Below are 16285 nucleotides of genomic sequence, written 5' to 3'. Positions count from 1 at the left end.
TGCATTGGAGAATGGCTTTCTCCCATATGGATTTAGACTTACTCCACTCATTTGCAGGCAGAATAGCTGGCAATACTAAGTTCTGGTTTGAGAGATCATTATTTTTTAGCACCAAATAATTTTTCATTATCTGGATGGACCACAGTAGATTCACCTACTGAAGAAAATCTTGGTTGCTTCCATTTTGACAATTACAAACAAAGCTGGTATAGACATCTGTGTACAGGTGTTCGTGTGGACATAAGTTTTCCACTCTCTTGGGTAAATACCAAGGAGCAAGAGACGGAACAAGCCCCATGTGCTTTTCAAGCTCCTGCTGGCATCACTTGTGCTAATGTCGCATTGGCCAAAGCAAGACACATGGCCAAGCCCAGATCGGGAGTGGGGAGTTGATGGGGGAAAATAGATGCAATCCAATTAGATGTGTTGGGGGATACCTGCTATGGTGTCATTGCCACTAGAGAAAAAGAAATGGACAAAAATCGGAGCTGTTTGAGGGCTTTCAGGTCAGAGAGAAGGTGACAGGAAACCAGCTCCCTGGTACACACCTTCTGAGGAATATCTATCCTGGTGACTCACTTCCTCTTCCTGCCAATGCACGTTCTCTTTGTATGAACAGAAGAGAAGGGAGCTCAATCAGAAGAGAAGGGTAGGAATCCACCCCATCTGCTCAGTAATTTTTCAATTAGCCCTTTACCCCTCCCCTTGGAAATCTCAGAAGATGCTCTTTGGCATTTTGGGGACCTCTAAAGTATCACAGGCAAGTATTCACGCCTGGAAGTATAGACTTTTAAATTTGATTTACAGGTAAATCCTTAGAGGGGGAAAAAAACCAAACCTGGTTTGGCTTAACTGCAGTCTGTTATACATGTAGATTAGTAAACTAGTTAGAGTTAAATAAAAAGTCACCTGACTTCTCAACTCTGTTTTTAAAATATAGGTGCAACAGCTGCAGCCCGCAAGGAGGTGATAAGGAACAAGATCCGAGCGATCGGCAAGATGGCCAGAGTGTTCTCGGTTCTCAGGTGGGATCATGGTCCTCTGTTGAATATGATTGTCACTCAGTAACATTTTAATACTTTAATCTGGTAATTTAAGTATTTTACTAGAAACTCTGATTTTTCTTAATTATTTTTTAAAATGGAATTGTCAGTTCCTCACTGTTTTAGTCAAATGGAAATCTACTAAATTATTTCTGTAGAGAAAGCTTCTAAAGGGACTTTCACATTCTATCCCTCTATTTGCTGCAGGACTTTAAAACATTTATTTCACAATAGGTTGAACATGTTATGAAATGGAAAAGCTATTATAATCCTTTCTGTTTTTCATTCTCTCTCTGTGGTAAAGATGAATTTATCAGGTGCATTCCACTAGATTTCTACGAAATGAACAACCATAAAGCTTGTTCATGTGAATCTATATTATTCTAATAAATCATTGAGAGAGACAAGTTATTTAGTGTTTCAGTTCCCATATAGTAGTTATTTTTTAAATAGATCATGTATCTTATTATTAAGCAAGGGCTTAGAAAACACGTGTTTTCTTGAAGAGAATTAACTACACTTTTCTTCACTTAAATTCAGTTATCTATTCTAGGATAATACAAAGTATCTATATTTCTCTTCAAAAGGTTACTTTAAAGTACAGTATGATTATATGTGACGAGTATCCAGTCAATTCACAATTACATTATTAACAAGGATAAATAGGAATATCTTGGGAGAAAGTCCATCTCCACATTGTATAATTTCATATTCTAATTTTTGCCAGATTTTTTTTTCCAACTCTTTCGTGGAGTAGCTGCACCGTCTCTTCTGATTTCTCCTTCTTGCTATTTCTATCCCACTCTGGGTAGAGTCACTAAAGAGTAATTAAGTGATTTGACACCAAAAACAGGGAGCCATGAGAAGGATGAAAAGCACAATCATCCTTTCCCAAAGACACCAGATCAAAGTCAGTAATAGCTCTGCAGTAGCAGCCAAATCTTGAAAAGTCATGTTAAAGCTGAAAATAGAGCATAGTTGCTCCCTGCGGCCTAATGAATGAGGCTGCCTTTACTCTAATGCTTTTCATTCCTACTGAACTTGCAGGACTCATTCATTCATTCGAAATAAATATAATGAAACTTAAAGTAGCCATTGTGTACCATGAAGAAAAACATGAAGCAGTACAGGGGGATAGCAAGTGAGAGACGAGGCACTCATTCATTTTAGTACGTGGCCAACAAAGAACTCTCTGAGTCTAGCATTTGAGCAAGTGTGGGGATGACCTTCATGAAGGTAGGGAGTAAGAGTGTTTAAGACAAAAGGAGGGGCTTCCCTGGTGGCGCAGTGGTTAAGAATCCGCCAGCCAATGCAGGGCACATGGGTTTGAGCCCTGGTCTGGGAAGATCCCACATGCTGCGGAGCTTCTAAGCCCGTGCGCCACAACTACTGAGCCTGCACTCTAGAGCCAGCAAGCCACAACTACTGAGCCCGCGTGCCTAGAGCCTGTGCTCCACAACGAAGAGTAACCCCCCCCACCGCAACTAGAAAAAGACTGTGTGCAGCAACAAAGACCCAATGCAGCCAAAAATAAACAAATAAAATAAATAAATTTATTTTTTAAAAAAAGACAAAGGGAGGAGTAAGTACAAAGATCCTTGGATGGACACAAAGTCAGCAGTTTTTAGGGCCAGCAGGGAGGCTTGTGTGGCTAGAAAAATTGCCTTTGGGAGCAGAGGACTATGTGAAGATCATACACTCAGCTGGTCCCTGTGCATAAACACTTGCTTATTTATCATGCCTCAGATTTACCAGTAAATGCTCTTACTTCTTTTTCTATCTGAAGTCTCTGTGAGGATAAGTAAAAACAGCTCCATCACTTCCAGTTGAAAGTACATTTAGGAAAAAAAAGAGAAGCCTTTCTTAACATAAAAGAAAATTCTTTGTATCTATATTAGTCTTCAAACCACGTGAAAGTGACAGGAACAATGCTACAGAATCATAGGTGGGTCTTAAAATTGGAAAGTCCCTCTAGTTCTCCGCATCTTGGTACATAAGATGCAGTTGTTCCCAGCTGAGAGTGGGTTCCATTTGAACCCAGTGATGATCAGTTACTTTGATTAAGGTCGCACATATTGATAGAAAATGAAAACAAGGTATATTGTATTGCTTTCCTATAATAAAAGCATTTGTAGACTACAGGGTGGTCATCTCTAGAGAAAAGTAGGATTGAGCATTAAATGTGTACCATATCGTGCATTAGGCAAAGTGGATACTCTGAATTAAAATGTCAGACATGTAGACAGTAAACTAATGTAAGGCCATGAGATGTGTACTAAGTACATGAAGAGGTGCTCTGCTGTGGAAGAGGATGGGAAGGAGCCCTTCTATTTCCTGAAAGGAATGTTCATGAAGAGGTTGCCGTTGGTGGAGTGCCATGAAGTTCAGGCTGGGTTCCATTAGCTGGAGAATTGTGGTGAAGGCATTCCTGGCAGCTGAGAAGTCCTCAAGATCCTAAGGACCTGGGAGCAGTGTTTTACGGGGCGCTTGTTAAGGGCCAGGTGCTGTATGCTTCATGGTGTACACATTTGAGAGGAGTCCACACGGCAAGCTTGCAAGGTTGAGTTGACCTCAATGAGGAAACAGAAACTGAAAGAGGATACGCAGTATATCCAAACTCACTCAGTGAGTGATCAGTACTAAGGAGAATCGGAGCATGTGCTAACCCACGTGGAGATGTGTATGTAATGATAGTCTGAAGATTGGATAGCAAGATGACTGATGGGTGTCAGCGCATTTAAGAAGCTATTGAAATAATCCAAGCAAAAGATGTTGAACTAGCTGTGGGTGGAGAGATGCAAGGGAAGAGGCAAATACAAGAAATTTGTGAAATGAGACATTTTAACATGTAATGGATGGATACGGATGGTGGTACACATTTGTCAGGTATAGCTGTCCAGCACAGTCCTTACATTTTGGTAGTTTGCCGTATTATAAGGGAACCAGAAACCTATCTTTCGAGAGCCCTTGCACTTAAGGTGCTGCATGTTGCCTAGGATCCACCAATCAAACGAATGCACGCAGGACTTCTGCTTCAAAGTGAACATCTTGGGGAAGCAGTGAGAAGGGAAGGCAATTCCTCTGTCAGGTGAGAATCTGAGGGACCAAGAGTAGAAGAGCATCTCTCTCAGCATACTGGGGACTAATTACACACCATTAGCCGGAGCTTAGGTGTTGGCTCTAAATAACAGTAAAGGATTCAGAAATCTAAAATGTGGATTAACACTGCCATTCTCCATCCTATTTTTCTTTGACTCCTTCATTTAGTAAATGTTTTATGAATCTCGACTATGCGTTAGGTGCTGTTCTGGTCTAGGTACTGTGGATGCAGCAGGAGCAAAACAAACAGAAACCCCTTTCACATGAAGCTTTTCTAGCTTGGGTGGGGTGTAGTGGGCAGAGGAGCTCAAAAAAAAAAAAAGAAAGAAAAAAAAAGCACCAAGGAAACAAACAAACAAACAGCTCTTCAGGGGTGATAAGTGCTTTAGATAAAAATAAAATAGGGAAGGGGAGATACGGAGTAAGAAAGTGCATATATATATATATTTTTTAACATCTTTATTGGAGTATAATTGCTTTACAATGGTGTGTTAGTTTCTGCTTTATAACAAAGTGAATCAGCTATACATATACATATATCCCCATATCTCCTCCCTCTTGCGTCTCCCTCCCACCCCTCTAGGTGGTCACAAAGCACCGAGCTGATCTCCCTGTGCTGTGCGGCTGCTTCCCACTAGCTATCTATTTTACATTTGGTAGTGTATATATGTCCATGCCACTCTCTCACTTTGTCCCAGTGTCCGTTGACAGATGAATGGATGAAGAAGATGTGGCACATATATACAATGGAATATTACTCAGCCATAAAAAGAAACGAAATTACATTATTTGTAGTGAGGTACATATATTTTAAATAGCATTCTCAAGGAAGTCCTCACTTTGAAGGCAGTGCTCCAGCAGAGAGTTGGAGACTGGGAGGGAGGGAGCCAGGCAGATACCTGGGGGAAGAGTGTGACAGAAAGGTGCAGAGCCCCAAGGTGGGGTGTGCTGGGTGCATCGTGAGGACCACGAAGGGAAGTGGGTGGTGGTAGGAAATGTAGTCTAAGAGATGGATAAGGATGGCAGACTGTGGGTTGGGAGCTAGTTTTTTAGGGCTCTGGTCAAACCTTTTAAAGATTTTGCCTTTCACCTTTAATGAGAGGAGAAACCATTGGAGCATTTTGCGTAGAGGAGTGACAGGATCTGTGTAGGTATTAAAAGGCTCAGCCAGCTGCTATACTGAGAATAGATATGGGAGGAGAGGGCAAGAGTGTGACAAGGTTGGAGCAGAGAGACCAGTTAAGGGACTGCTGGAACCATCCAGGTAAGAGATGCTGGTGGTCAGAAAAGGAGTCAGTCACAGAAGGCCACCTGATTCCAGTCATAAGAAGTGTCCAGAAGAAGCAAGTCTACAGAAAGTAGATGAATAGTAATACAGGCTGAAAGAAATGGGAGTGCACAAGATTGCTTTTTGGAGGGATGAGAGTGTGCTGAAATTTATCGTGCCGATGGTTTCACAACTGTCTGAATAGACTAAAAACCAGTGATTGAATCACACACTTTAAATGGGCAAATTGTATGGTATGTTAATTATATCTCAATAAAGCTGTTTTCAAAAGAGATGAGGTAGTAGTATTGTGAGAAGTGGTAAGATACTGGAAATAATATGAGGGTAGAGCCCTCAAGATTTGCTAATTGAGTAGATGTGGAATAAGAGAGGATAAAAGGAGTTAAAGGTTGATTCTTTCAGCTTAACTAAAAGATGAAGTCGAAGAAAGATAGTGAAGCAGCAGGTTTGGGGATAGTTTAGGAATTCTGTGTGGGCCATGTTAGCCATCTTCATAAAAAAGTGGAGTAAGTAGTTGTACATATTATAAACATTAGGTATATATGTGTATTGTTAAGTACTTTTTTCTGATTATGTGGGATTACACTGTCTACTATATGGAAATATATGAGGTTATCCCTATTTTATGCTTATTTAATCATTTGATTAATGCTGTGCTGTGGTTAATCAATGTAATTCAAATAATGATGTACATAAAACTGATTGTAAAACAGTTGTCATAATGAGTAATAAAACAACGTTGTATTAGCAGATCCATGGGGAAAGAGACTGAAAAAGAAAAGTTGGAAATTTGACCAGTTGTTTCATCGGTGACTTGCCATTAGTTTGTGTATTTGTCATGTAATGTCAGAATTCCTTAACAATCCCCTGAATGTAACTCCTACTTCCCTAATCCATAGATCAGATCTTTTAAATCTGTTATACTCTCTGGTTTTCTCTCACAAGTCAAATCAGCCCCACGTATTTTTGCAGAGCCTCGGCTGGAAAACTTACAATAGCCCTCTCCATGGCTCTTTTTTTCTTTTTTTAAACATATTTGTGGTGTTGTGGAAGATGCCCACAAACACTTTGTATTGTGAGCCTGCTTACAAAAGTAGAATTGTTTTCCGTCTCTTCAATAGTCAGAAGAGACTGAACTTCCACAATTGCATAATTCCCAACTTTATCTTAGCAGTCATGTCATGGGCATACCACTACTTCTAGATGAATGTGTGAAAATATAGTATGTTTTAAGTAAAAAAAAAAAAAAAAAAACTCAAGAGAGCCAAGGTAGAGGTAAATGTGAGTGCTTACATACATCTTTTCCTTTAAGTCTTTTCTTTGTCTTGAAAGAAAATAAAAGTTAATGTGTCGTCCCCGTTGTGCCTTTGCAGAGAAGAGAGTGAGAGTGTGCTGACGCTGAAAGGCCTGACGCCCACGGGCATGCTCCCCAGTGGAGTGCTCTCTGGAGGGAAACAAACCCTGCAAAGCGGTAAGCAGGCCCATTGGTACAACCCACCGTGTGCAGGCACCTCAGTCAGCTGTGTCGTTAGAGCCCTGATTTATTCACGCATTTAAGGTCAGTCTTGGTCTTCAGATCTTCTCAGCTGGAAGAAAGGCTGAGACCCCCCTCCCTTCCCATGCCCCCATCAGTTTGACCAGTCATGCCCCACCGAGTAGCTCCCTCATTTGCTGGAATGTGTTCTTGACCCCGCTACCCCCATGTCCTCATTTGCACATTAACCACAATTTCAGGCCTCGCTGTAAGGCAACTCATTCAGCTTATCTACATGCACAGTAGGTTTGACCACTTGGAGCCAAGCAGTGGATAAAAACAACTTTTTAATTACATTTTTATTAAATGTACTGTTTATCTATTGGATTGATGAAATAAACACATACACACATAAATCCATGCCTAAGTCTAGGATTTAGTGGAGAATGGAGGAAGAGAATAAAAAGGATGATTTTGTTATCCACTTGAATAGAGTTGAAGTCATAGTTGTCTTTTCCCTGACTTGTTTATTCAAAACATAAGAGAGTGAGTACCATCATATTTTATTTTTAAGAAAGGACGAAAACATTTCCTTGAAGGTAGATTTTGTATTAAAACCTGTAGTTTTCTGGATGAATGCTGTCCAGTAGAACTTTTTGTGATGATGGAAATTTCTCTACCTATACAGAAGCCACTGGCAATGTATGGCCATTGAGCACTTGAAATACAGCTCTTACAACTGAGAAACTGAGTTTTTTATTTTATCAAATTTTCATTATTTGTTTTAAATAGCCACATGTGGCTAGTGGCTACCATATTAGACAGCCCAGTCAGTGTGCTCTTTTACTTTTGTTACTTTTGTTATCTATTTTAACTAACATTATCATTAATTAGAGTCCAATTTTAGCATACTTTATGGAAATTTTGCTTTTAGATTAGACTCTAACAGAAAAAAATGAAAACAACAATACACTCAAACATTTTCAAAGCAATCTCAGCCTCTTGCTTATTTTCCTGTACCTTTCCCTGAATCTTTGTTTGTGTTTTCTTTTCTCTCCCTGTCCCTCAGTCTAGAAGATCCTGGTATTCTTATGGTAATGTTATTTAGATACACCTCTTTTACATAGAAAGTGATGCCCAGCTTCATGGATATTGTACTGCTAAATGATCACCTCCTAGCAGCATCACTACAATTTTCTTTATTTTCATATGAATTTATTCCAACATCAATGTCTTCGAGTTTCCACAAAAAGAAAAAAAAAAATTTCTAAATGAAGGTAGGAAAATACCACAGTATTGAAGTAAGTTCCTCATTTAATTTGTAGCTAAAATTTATCTTAGTAACTTCAGGAAAAAAACCACAATTTTCCCACCAGAGTAAACATGCTCTCTAAGAACATTAGCATAAATGGATCATTTATTATATGCACAAAATACACAACTACCTAATTGACTAAAATCTGCATAGTTTCTGATAAGCACAATTTTAAGGTACAGCAGGTGTATTATCAGAAACTATGGGCCACAGCTGCTTTAGAAGAATACACTTAATAATGGACAGTACATATTTCTAATATGTTGGTCCTGGTGTGGTTCCAGATTTTTTGCTTTACTTTTAAACTTAAGTTCTTAGAATTCTTTGTTTTGTTTCCAGATTTTCACCTGTATTTTAACCTGGGTTATTCAGTTTCCTGTTCTGTTGTTTTATTTTAAACCCATCTGTTTGTCATTTGGTGTTGAACTCACACACACACAAACACATACACACAGCCGACATCTTATTAGTCCTGAGAATTTGAAAAGTCAGTGTATATTTTAAATCATGTACATTAATACAGTTTCAGAATTCATTGTCTCATGCCCTTTAATTTGTCTAAAAGGGTAAACTACTTAAGTTTTACTATTTGGCTCTTCTCCATGGTGGTAACCATTCTGCATTTTTATCGTAAGGAATTTAAAATGCACTATAAGTAAATTATAGTGTACATTTGGCAGTTGCTCTAGTTTTAAAACCTTAAATTATAAGAAATATGCAAATTAAAGTCAAGGGGTAGAATTTTAATATTAAACATTTTAGAATTACAGAGAAGTTTTGCATTTTAGCACTTAATTAGGGAAACATCTCCTAACCTTGATAACATAGAAAGACTCATACACCTTTAAAGCGAGACTATAGACCCTAAGCTTATTATAAAAATTGCTGATAAAGCAATGGGCTTTTAAAATTTTGCCTCTGAAATATGCTGAGGTTTCAGTATTTAGACGGTCCTTTCTTTAAAATGCTGATAGAATTATTGCTGCTACTGGCATATTATCACGTGATTATAACATTTCAAGATTTTGTTTCCAAAAATGCTATTCCAATGAGGAAAACTGATTTTAAACTGGGTTACCTGGCAAAAGAAGTCCAGGCTATCCCATCCGCATCCTCTTCCTCTTCCCTTTCTCCCTCACTCTCGAAACACGCTCGATGTTTGTCTTTAAAGAGTCACATGTGTTACCAACTCAGAGGCAACTCTAAATTTGCATCCCCCCTGCTTTTCTATTCCACTAGGAAATCGTGCCATTTAATATTAAATAGTGTGAATTATTCCACTGACATTATGACAACACTTCAAGCTCTGCCATTTTGGGGGGCATTTTAAAACTATACATTACCAATCGTAGCAGTGGGTTTATCGTACTTCACGTGAGTCAGATGCACATTTTCGATTGACCTAGTCCCTTGTAGATTCAGTCTAAGTCAAAGAAACCGTTCCTGAGTGTTTTCTTAAAGGGTTCATCATTTTGTCGTTTATTTAGTGAACAAAATCCAAATCATGTCACTCAGATACGTGTAGCCAGCTCATTAAAAAAAACAACAAGAAAAAAACCCCATCATTTTTGTGGTGTTTTTTCTTTCTTTTAAGTATTTCTATTTTGTCTGTGCCAGGATCCAGCACTTACAGGAACATTAATCCTCTTAGCTCCCTTGATCGTCACTGATTTGTTCTTAGAGTTAAAAATCCTCTGCTCATTTTTCTCATTCATTTTGCACCCCCTTTCTTCTCTTCAGCTACTGTTGAGGCTATTGAGGCTGATGAAGGTAAATTGGCCAGTCCCCTTTCTGTTGTACCTGCAACAGACAAGGGCTCTGCTGGGTGTATTCATTTCTTTCTTTCTTTTCTTTTTCTTTTTTTTTTTTTTTTTTTTTTTTTGCTGTAGCTTGTACAGAGTGTGTGGGTGTTGGGCTAACAGTTGTGGCTCAGTATTAACCAAAATATTCTTGCTTTAAAGGGGAAAATGTCCTTTTCTGGTTTGTTTGTTTGTTTTTTTTTCCCTTAAAGCTATGTTTGACTTTGTATACAATGATGCTAGTATAATCACAGAAAACAAAAGGATTATAGACCTTGAATGATGTGGGGTGGGATTTATGGCAGCCGTTTTGACAAATAATGGATAAAACAATATTCTTTGAGCTGAACCATGTCCCTCCCTCAAATCACTTTCAGTCGGCCCTGAAAAGGAGAGAATAAAAATAGCTTTATTAAATCTAGTCTTCAGAAATTTCTAGAAAAAAAAATTCATTTGAATAGTGCTTTGTTGTAGTTCAACATTAATTTTTGTCTCCAAAAAATATTCCAACAAGAGACAGCTGTGTACGAGATAAACAGTTCTGCTAGTCTTATGAAATTTTAACGTACTGGTATTTGTAGGACGGTTAGCACCAGCAAAATATTCTAAAGAGTTCAAAAATATCTAGTGGCTGTAGAAGTGGCCGGTAACAAGCATAGTGAATATTGAGTCATCACTCAACTCGTTAATGTCCACCGAGTGCCTGCTTTGCACCAGGCACTGTGCCGGGTGCTTCAGGAGAAATGAGACACATTCATCACCGACTGTGTCCCAGCACTGCTCGAGGACAATGGAGTGGACCCTCTCGCAATTCCTTTTGAATCAAGTGCTTTTGAAACGTAGAGTTATGCGAGAACTGCCTATCCAAATAGTTTTTAATCTGATACTTACCACACCCTCTGGAAATTTTAAAAAGAATAATTTGAAGTTCCCCTTTAAAACAAAATTTTTCAGTTGTATTTTGTTCTTGCAAGATAATGTTTTATTGTTCCCAAAATTGTGTGATATGGTGCTTTGATATGATGTAAAATGTGCCACTTTAGACTCTTTAATTTGTACGTGATTTGGATACAGTAGGGGAAATGATAGCGCTGTAAGAGAAAATACAACTGCTTCCTAAATAGCAGTGAATAAACTGCTATTTATGTGGGAATTCTCTATTCCTCTTGGCAAATTCTAATCTGCAGTGTGCATTCTTGTTGATAGTTTGGCTGTTTTCTGTGGTTTCTGTGACTCCTGTGTTGTGTTAAGTATACTACCAATGTAAATTGCTAATACCCATCGTCTGACCAGCAACTACAGCAGAGCACACATTCTTCCAGACCAGGGTAGACAGAAATGATTAGAAATGGAGCCCCATTCCGGACATAGCCATGGCTCTTGCTAGATTTTGAATTTCTGCTCTCTCACCCTATTGGCTTTATTTTAAAACCTTAAACAACCTAAAAGAGAGATTCCACTTTTACCATTTTGATTCGTAAAATCGCTTCATCAATTATGATGACCAACTTTTTATATTTATTAACTATGATGGAATGATATTCACAGTAGTTTAGCAAAACAATAGAGTACTACTTTTGTCCCTCAAAATCATTGAGTTCATTTTCAGGGTGGGTGCTCATCAGACAGCTCTATTATTTTGCGATTTATGACTGAATGAGAGAAGAATTAAGAAGCTTTGCTTTGGGCCTTGGTCTTTTCCCATTTCCCCATCTTCTTCCTCTCATAGTTGACTAATCACCATGACGCTAACCTTTAAAATGCAGAGGGGGAACAAACTGTTTCTCATCATTTAATGAGTTTGGAAGCAACTGGGTCTATCTTTTAAGAATCTCATCCATACTAATGAAAGGCACTGTACATTTGTGTGGGAGTGGCTAGCAAAGTTTCAGCTTGAAACTGCTTTCCTTTTTTTCTCAAATAGGGTAGGAAGGATAAAGGTACAATGAAATGGTCCTTCATCAGCCATGGAGATGCGACCCAGTTCAGCATTGGTGATTGGCCCTTCAGTGTCTGGCTTGCATTTTCACAGGGAGTAAAGCAAACTGATGTCATTGGTTCCCCGTCTATGTACTTTATTTTCAGCTCACTGGTTGGTGCACCTACTGAAGAACTCATTAAGTTTCTTGCACAAATGCCTTCTCTATCTCTGGAGCACACTAGGGTTACTGAAAAAAAACAAGTATCAATGCTCCCCCTTTGTGAATTCCATGGTTTCACTGAATAAGGCCAAAACCATTCCCATTCATTTTGCTAAAAGTTGAAAAAAGCATTTTCCCCTTGTTATTCTTGAACCAGCACTTATGTCTACGTTGATCTACTAAGAAAGAGTTTTTCTTTGATTTAGGCAGTAATGGACCAGATGAACATCAGTTTGACCTGTTCGCTGCTGAAGTGCAGACAGAGTTTTTCTACTTAGTGATCTGATCTTGATTTTTATGAGTTTCTTTTACCTTGTTCCCACTCCACATGTTTCCAAAGTGGAGTGGAGAAGCAGGAGTTTATAATTTCATTTTTTTTCATGCCACTGTTGAGTTGTTTGCCAAGGAAGTCTTTCTGGGATCCTGAGATGGCATGGAAACGCCCCAAGTTCATGCCTTTTATAGCTCCTTTTAGCTTCTGCTCTAAGCTCTTCACTAGATTTTTAGGTCTAGCTGCTTCATTGATTCTCCTGAATTTGCCATTACTAGCACAATGGAATAGTAAAATTAGGGCCATTTCCATTCTTTCTAGGTTAGGGCATTTGATACAGTAATTGTGCCAAAGATGTGGCCAGTTTACACTGGGCCTAGAGACCTATCCCTGGTAGCAGCCTTTCTCTTTACATACCGCTTCATGGATCTAAACTTCCATGAAGACGAGAGAAACGTTTACATCTTACTAACTTGAAGAGGAGATTTTGGTTGGCAAGAGACATTGGCTGTTACCAGACGTCTCGGTTATCTTCGGGGATGGTAAGGAGTCTGTGGTGCCGTGTTCAGGTCCCGTCACTTTGTTCTCTACTAAAGGATTCCCTCTCTCACTGCGAAATCTCTAACACCACCTGCTACAACAGCTGTGCCCTTTGTGTTCCTCTTACTAACCCAGTTTTTCTTTTTTTTAATGATTTTCTGTTTAGCTATCAAAGGATTTTCACCACAACATAAGATCACTAGCTTCGAGGAGGCCAAGGGCTTAGATCGAATTAACGAGAGGATGCCACCTCGCAGAGATGCCATGCCCTCTGACACCAACCTTAACTCCATCAACAAGACTCTCGCCTCAGAGACTAACGGCACGGACAGCAATGGCAGTAATAGCAGCAACAATATACAGTGACCGCTTCCTGTTCACTTTTTTTTTTTTTTTTTTTTTTGGAGCTGCAGGCCATGATGGGGATTGCTGCATATCAGCAGTTGGATGTTCTTGCCTCTGATGGTAGCTTATTTGCTCTGGGGCCAGGAGTGGGATTCAGTTTACACTATCATTAGAAAAGAGGGAGAGAGAGAATAAACTATATTTTGGTGAGGGTTGTGATTAAACACCTCTTTTGGGTATGCCTTTTAAAAATGCTTATAGGAAAAACAATTTAAAAAGAAAGCTAATGCTAGTATATACTGCAATGTTAGGGGAATGAACACGTTTTCCTACTGCATCGGGGACTTCTAGATAGGTTAATGAGAGGTCTTTTATTATGTTACTGGACATGAAAACTTTGTCTAATTTCTTACTCTATTGTACGTTTACAGTTGCAGCACTAAAAATGGATGACATCAAACATTTTTAACAAAATGATGTACAAACTAAATAAGGACTATTTATTGATAATGTTTTGCTACTCTTGTCAGACAATGGCTATAAAATGAATTAGGCAGTCTTAAAAAAAAAAAAAAAGCAGAAAAAGAAAAAAAAAAAGAATGTTGCAAATTTGTTAAAATGCCAAAAAGGACAGTTTAATTTTGTACAGATTATGCTTACCTCAGGTTTCTTTAGTGTGCTTGAATGCCCTTGTTTCCATATAACACTTATCTTATTACTTTGGCAATGAATACCTTTTCTTTTCTTTAAGTTTTAAAAAACTGGAATAATTACATCTATCTCTTTTTTTTTTTTTTTTTGCTGTTTATATTTAGGGGGTTTTGTTGATAAATCAAGTCTTGGTTGTGGCTTGCTGAATTAAATATTTATGAGTGGTGCATTTTTAAGTATAGTAAACAAGACACCATATTAAGTACAGTGATAAAGCATCTATATTCTGTAAAAAAAAAAAATCTGCCTATGCATGTTTTTTAAGGAAAAAAATGGCTGTATCGGCCTGTATGGGACTGTAATGCGCTTAGTGGTCTGACATATACTGGAAATGTATGTATACTGGCGTACTTTATATTCTCTAAAATGCTTCATGCCTTTGAAATTTTGTAATCAAAAAAAAAGCTTTGAAAAAATCTAAAGGGGAGAGTATTCTTAAAAGTTTTTAACATAAGCTTGTCAGTGCACATATAGATGGTTAGCATGTTTAGCAAACCTTGTGAAATTTAAATAAGTTTATAGTTACATGTGAAACTCTAAATGCATGGTAACTGGTAATGTCATGACAGTTGAGTTATTTTGTTAGGTTCTGTCATGTGCCACAAAATATGTACTTTTTTCACTTTTTCCCTTTGTATATCAGTTACGGGTTACAACTGGTTCATTCTGAAAACAACAACAACAGCAAAAGTCCATTCATATTTTTTAACAATTGTATAAGTGCCCAAGTAATTCACTACAGCCTAAAGCCTTGCCTTTGTAATTTGACTTCTGAAATGTTGGCAATCAAAGCATGCACTTGTAACAATGAAAAAGAAAAAAGCATTTTATATTACTACTCAATAAAATGTGCATGAACTTAAAGAACTCTCCTCCTTTCCCTGAGTCTGCTGAAGGGATTTACATGCACAATTACCATGCTGTCTTCTAGGTGCTGGGTCCACCCCAACGCATCACAGATTGACTTGAAGTGGCTGCTCGGAGGGCCTTGGGCTCTCAGGTGTGGTGCCTACTTCCTCTGTAAGAATCTTGGTAGATTTGTGTCTCAGATCACACAAGAGAAATATATTGAAGGAGCAAATGCCATCTTCTGGCTCCCTCAAAGGTGGGAGCCCGTTCAGAAACCAGAGCATTCCTTTTTATTGAAAAAAACAAACAAAAAACATGTTATCCGTTGTTTCAGTTGTACTAGCTGCCCTGTCTGCTGAATCGAAAGGAACGAAGCAACTAAATGCATTTTCATCGCAAGAGAGTTGCGTTTGTATCGCTATGAAATTTGTATCCCGTGGCTTTAGCTAATATCTGATCACCTGAAGATTTGAGATACACCAAATTTTAGTTTGTTTCTAACATTGTTCATTTTCAGTGCACTTTGTTTTTATGTAATAAAGTATGCTGTTATATGAAATGACAAGAATATGGCAATTAGTGATCTAGTGTACCAAAACAAAGATTTTCTAGATATATTCTCTGACAAAAACTATCCCAAATTTATTTTGATGAATTCAAACATTCCCGCCCCCCCACCATGGATATTTTTCTGTCCTACAAAAAATGACACCCAAGGAAAATATTTAGATGCAATATTTATTAGAATGATATGAAAGAAATGGTAATTCTGGTACCAAGGTGTTTATTTTCTTTCTTACAACTGCAGAGAAAATATCCTGACAAAAAAAAAATCCTTTTTTTGGATTCCTTTCTTTTACAAATTGTGCTGAGGCAACTATGGCATAGAAATAAACATTTGACATTAAAATAAGCAGTTGATGTGAGTATTGCTTGGTCTTTCTGCTAAGTAGTTAGGAAAGTAATAGTGTATATTTTTACATTATAATTCAGTCTATCAGGGAAATCAATGCACAACAGAAGTTATTTCTCTAAAAGCGAAAACACTGCCAGATCATCAGTTATTAAATCTATCTCTTTCACTTTTGGAGAAACTATTGGATTCTTCAGTTGCTTATTCCAGTGACTCTTTGGCTAAACACACAAACACACACACACACACACACACACACACACACACACACACACAGCCTCCTGTCCTCTGCCTTTCTTCATCCACCCCCAAGGTGCCTTACATCTCATGGGCTTCAAACTCAGCGCTGACTTTTTATCTAGCTTTTCAAGGATTAAGAGCTAGATTTGACTACTGACCCTAGGTCAGCAGTTTTTCTTATCTAAAATATCTTCTACTTATTTCTTTTAAAATATTTTTTGAGGAAAAGAAAGAAAAATCTTCAGACACTAAACTTG

General features: G+C 38.1%; 1 protein-coding gene across 2 annotated transcripts in view; it reads left to right on the top strand.

Moving 5' to 3' along the window:
- Nucleotides 1-15791, top strand: part of PPP3CA (protein phosphatase 3 catalytic subunit alpha) — a 305294-nt gene extending 289503 nt beyond the window's left edge. The window contains exons 11-14 of one of the 2 annotated variants that reach the window (XM_059922487.1): nt 941-1025; nt 6804-6901; nt 9960-9989; nt 13137-15791. In XM_059922487.1, coding sequence (XP_059778470.1) covers nt 941-1025; nt 6804-6901; nt 9960-9989; nt 13137-13336 — 413 coding nt within the window. In that variant the 3' untranslated portion in view covers nt 13337-15791. The remainder of the gene's footprint in view (nt 1-940; nt 1026-6803; nt 6902-9959; nt 9990-13136) is intronic. The other variant, XM_059922488.1, reaches the window with a different exon arrangement.
- The last annotated feature ends 494 nt before the right edge of the window (nt 15792-16285 follow it).

The sequence above is a fragment of the Balaenoptera ricei genome, chromosome 5 (assembly GCF_028023285.1).
Source record: "Balaenoptera ricei isolate mBalRic1 chromosome 5, mBalRic1.hap2, whole genome shotgun sequence".
Lineage (NCBI taxonomy): Eukaryota > Metazoa > Chordata > Mammalia > Artiodactyla > Balaenopteridae > Balaenoptera > Balaenoptera ricei.
Note: the sequence above shows the minus strand (reverse complement) of the source record. Positions and strands in the feature narration are given on the sequence as shown.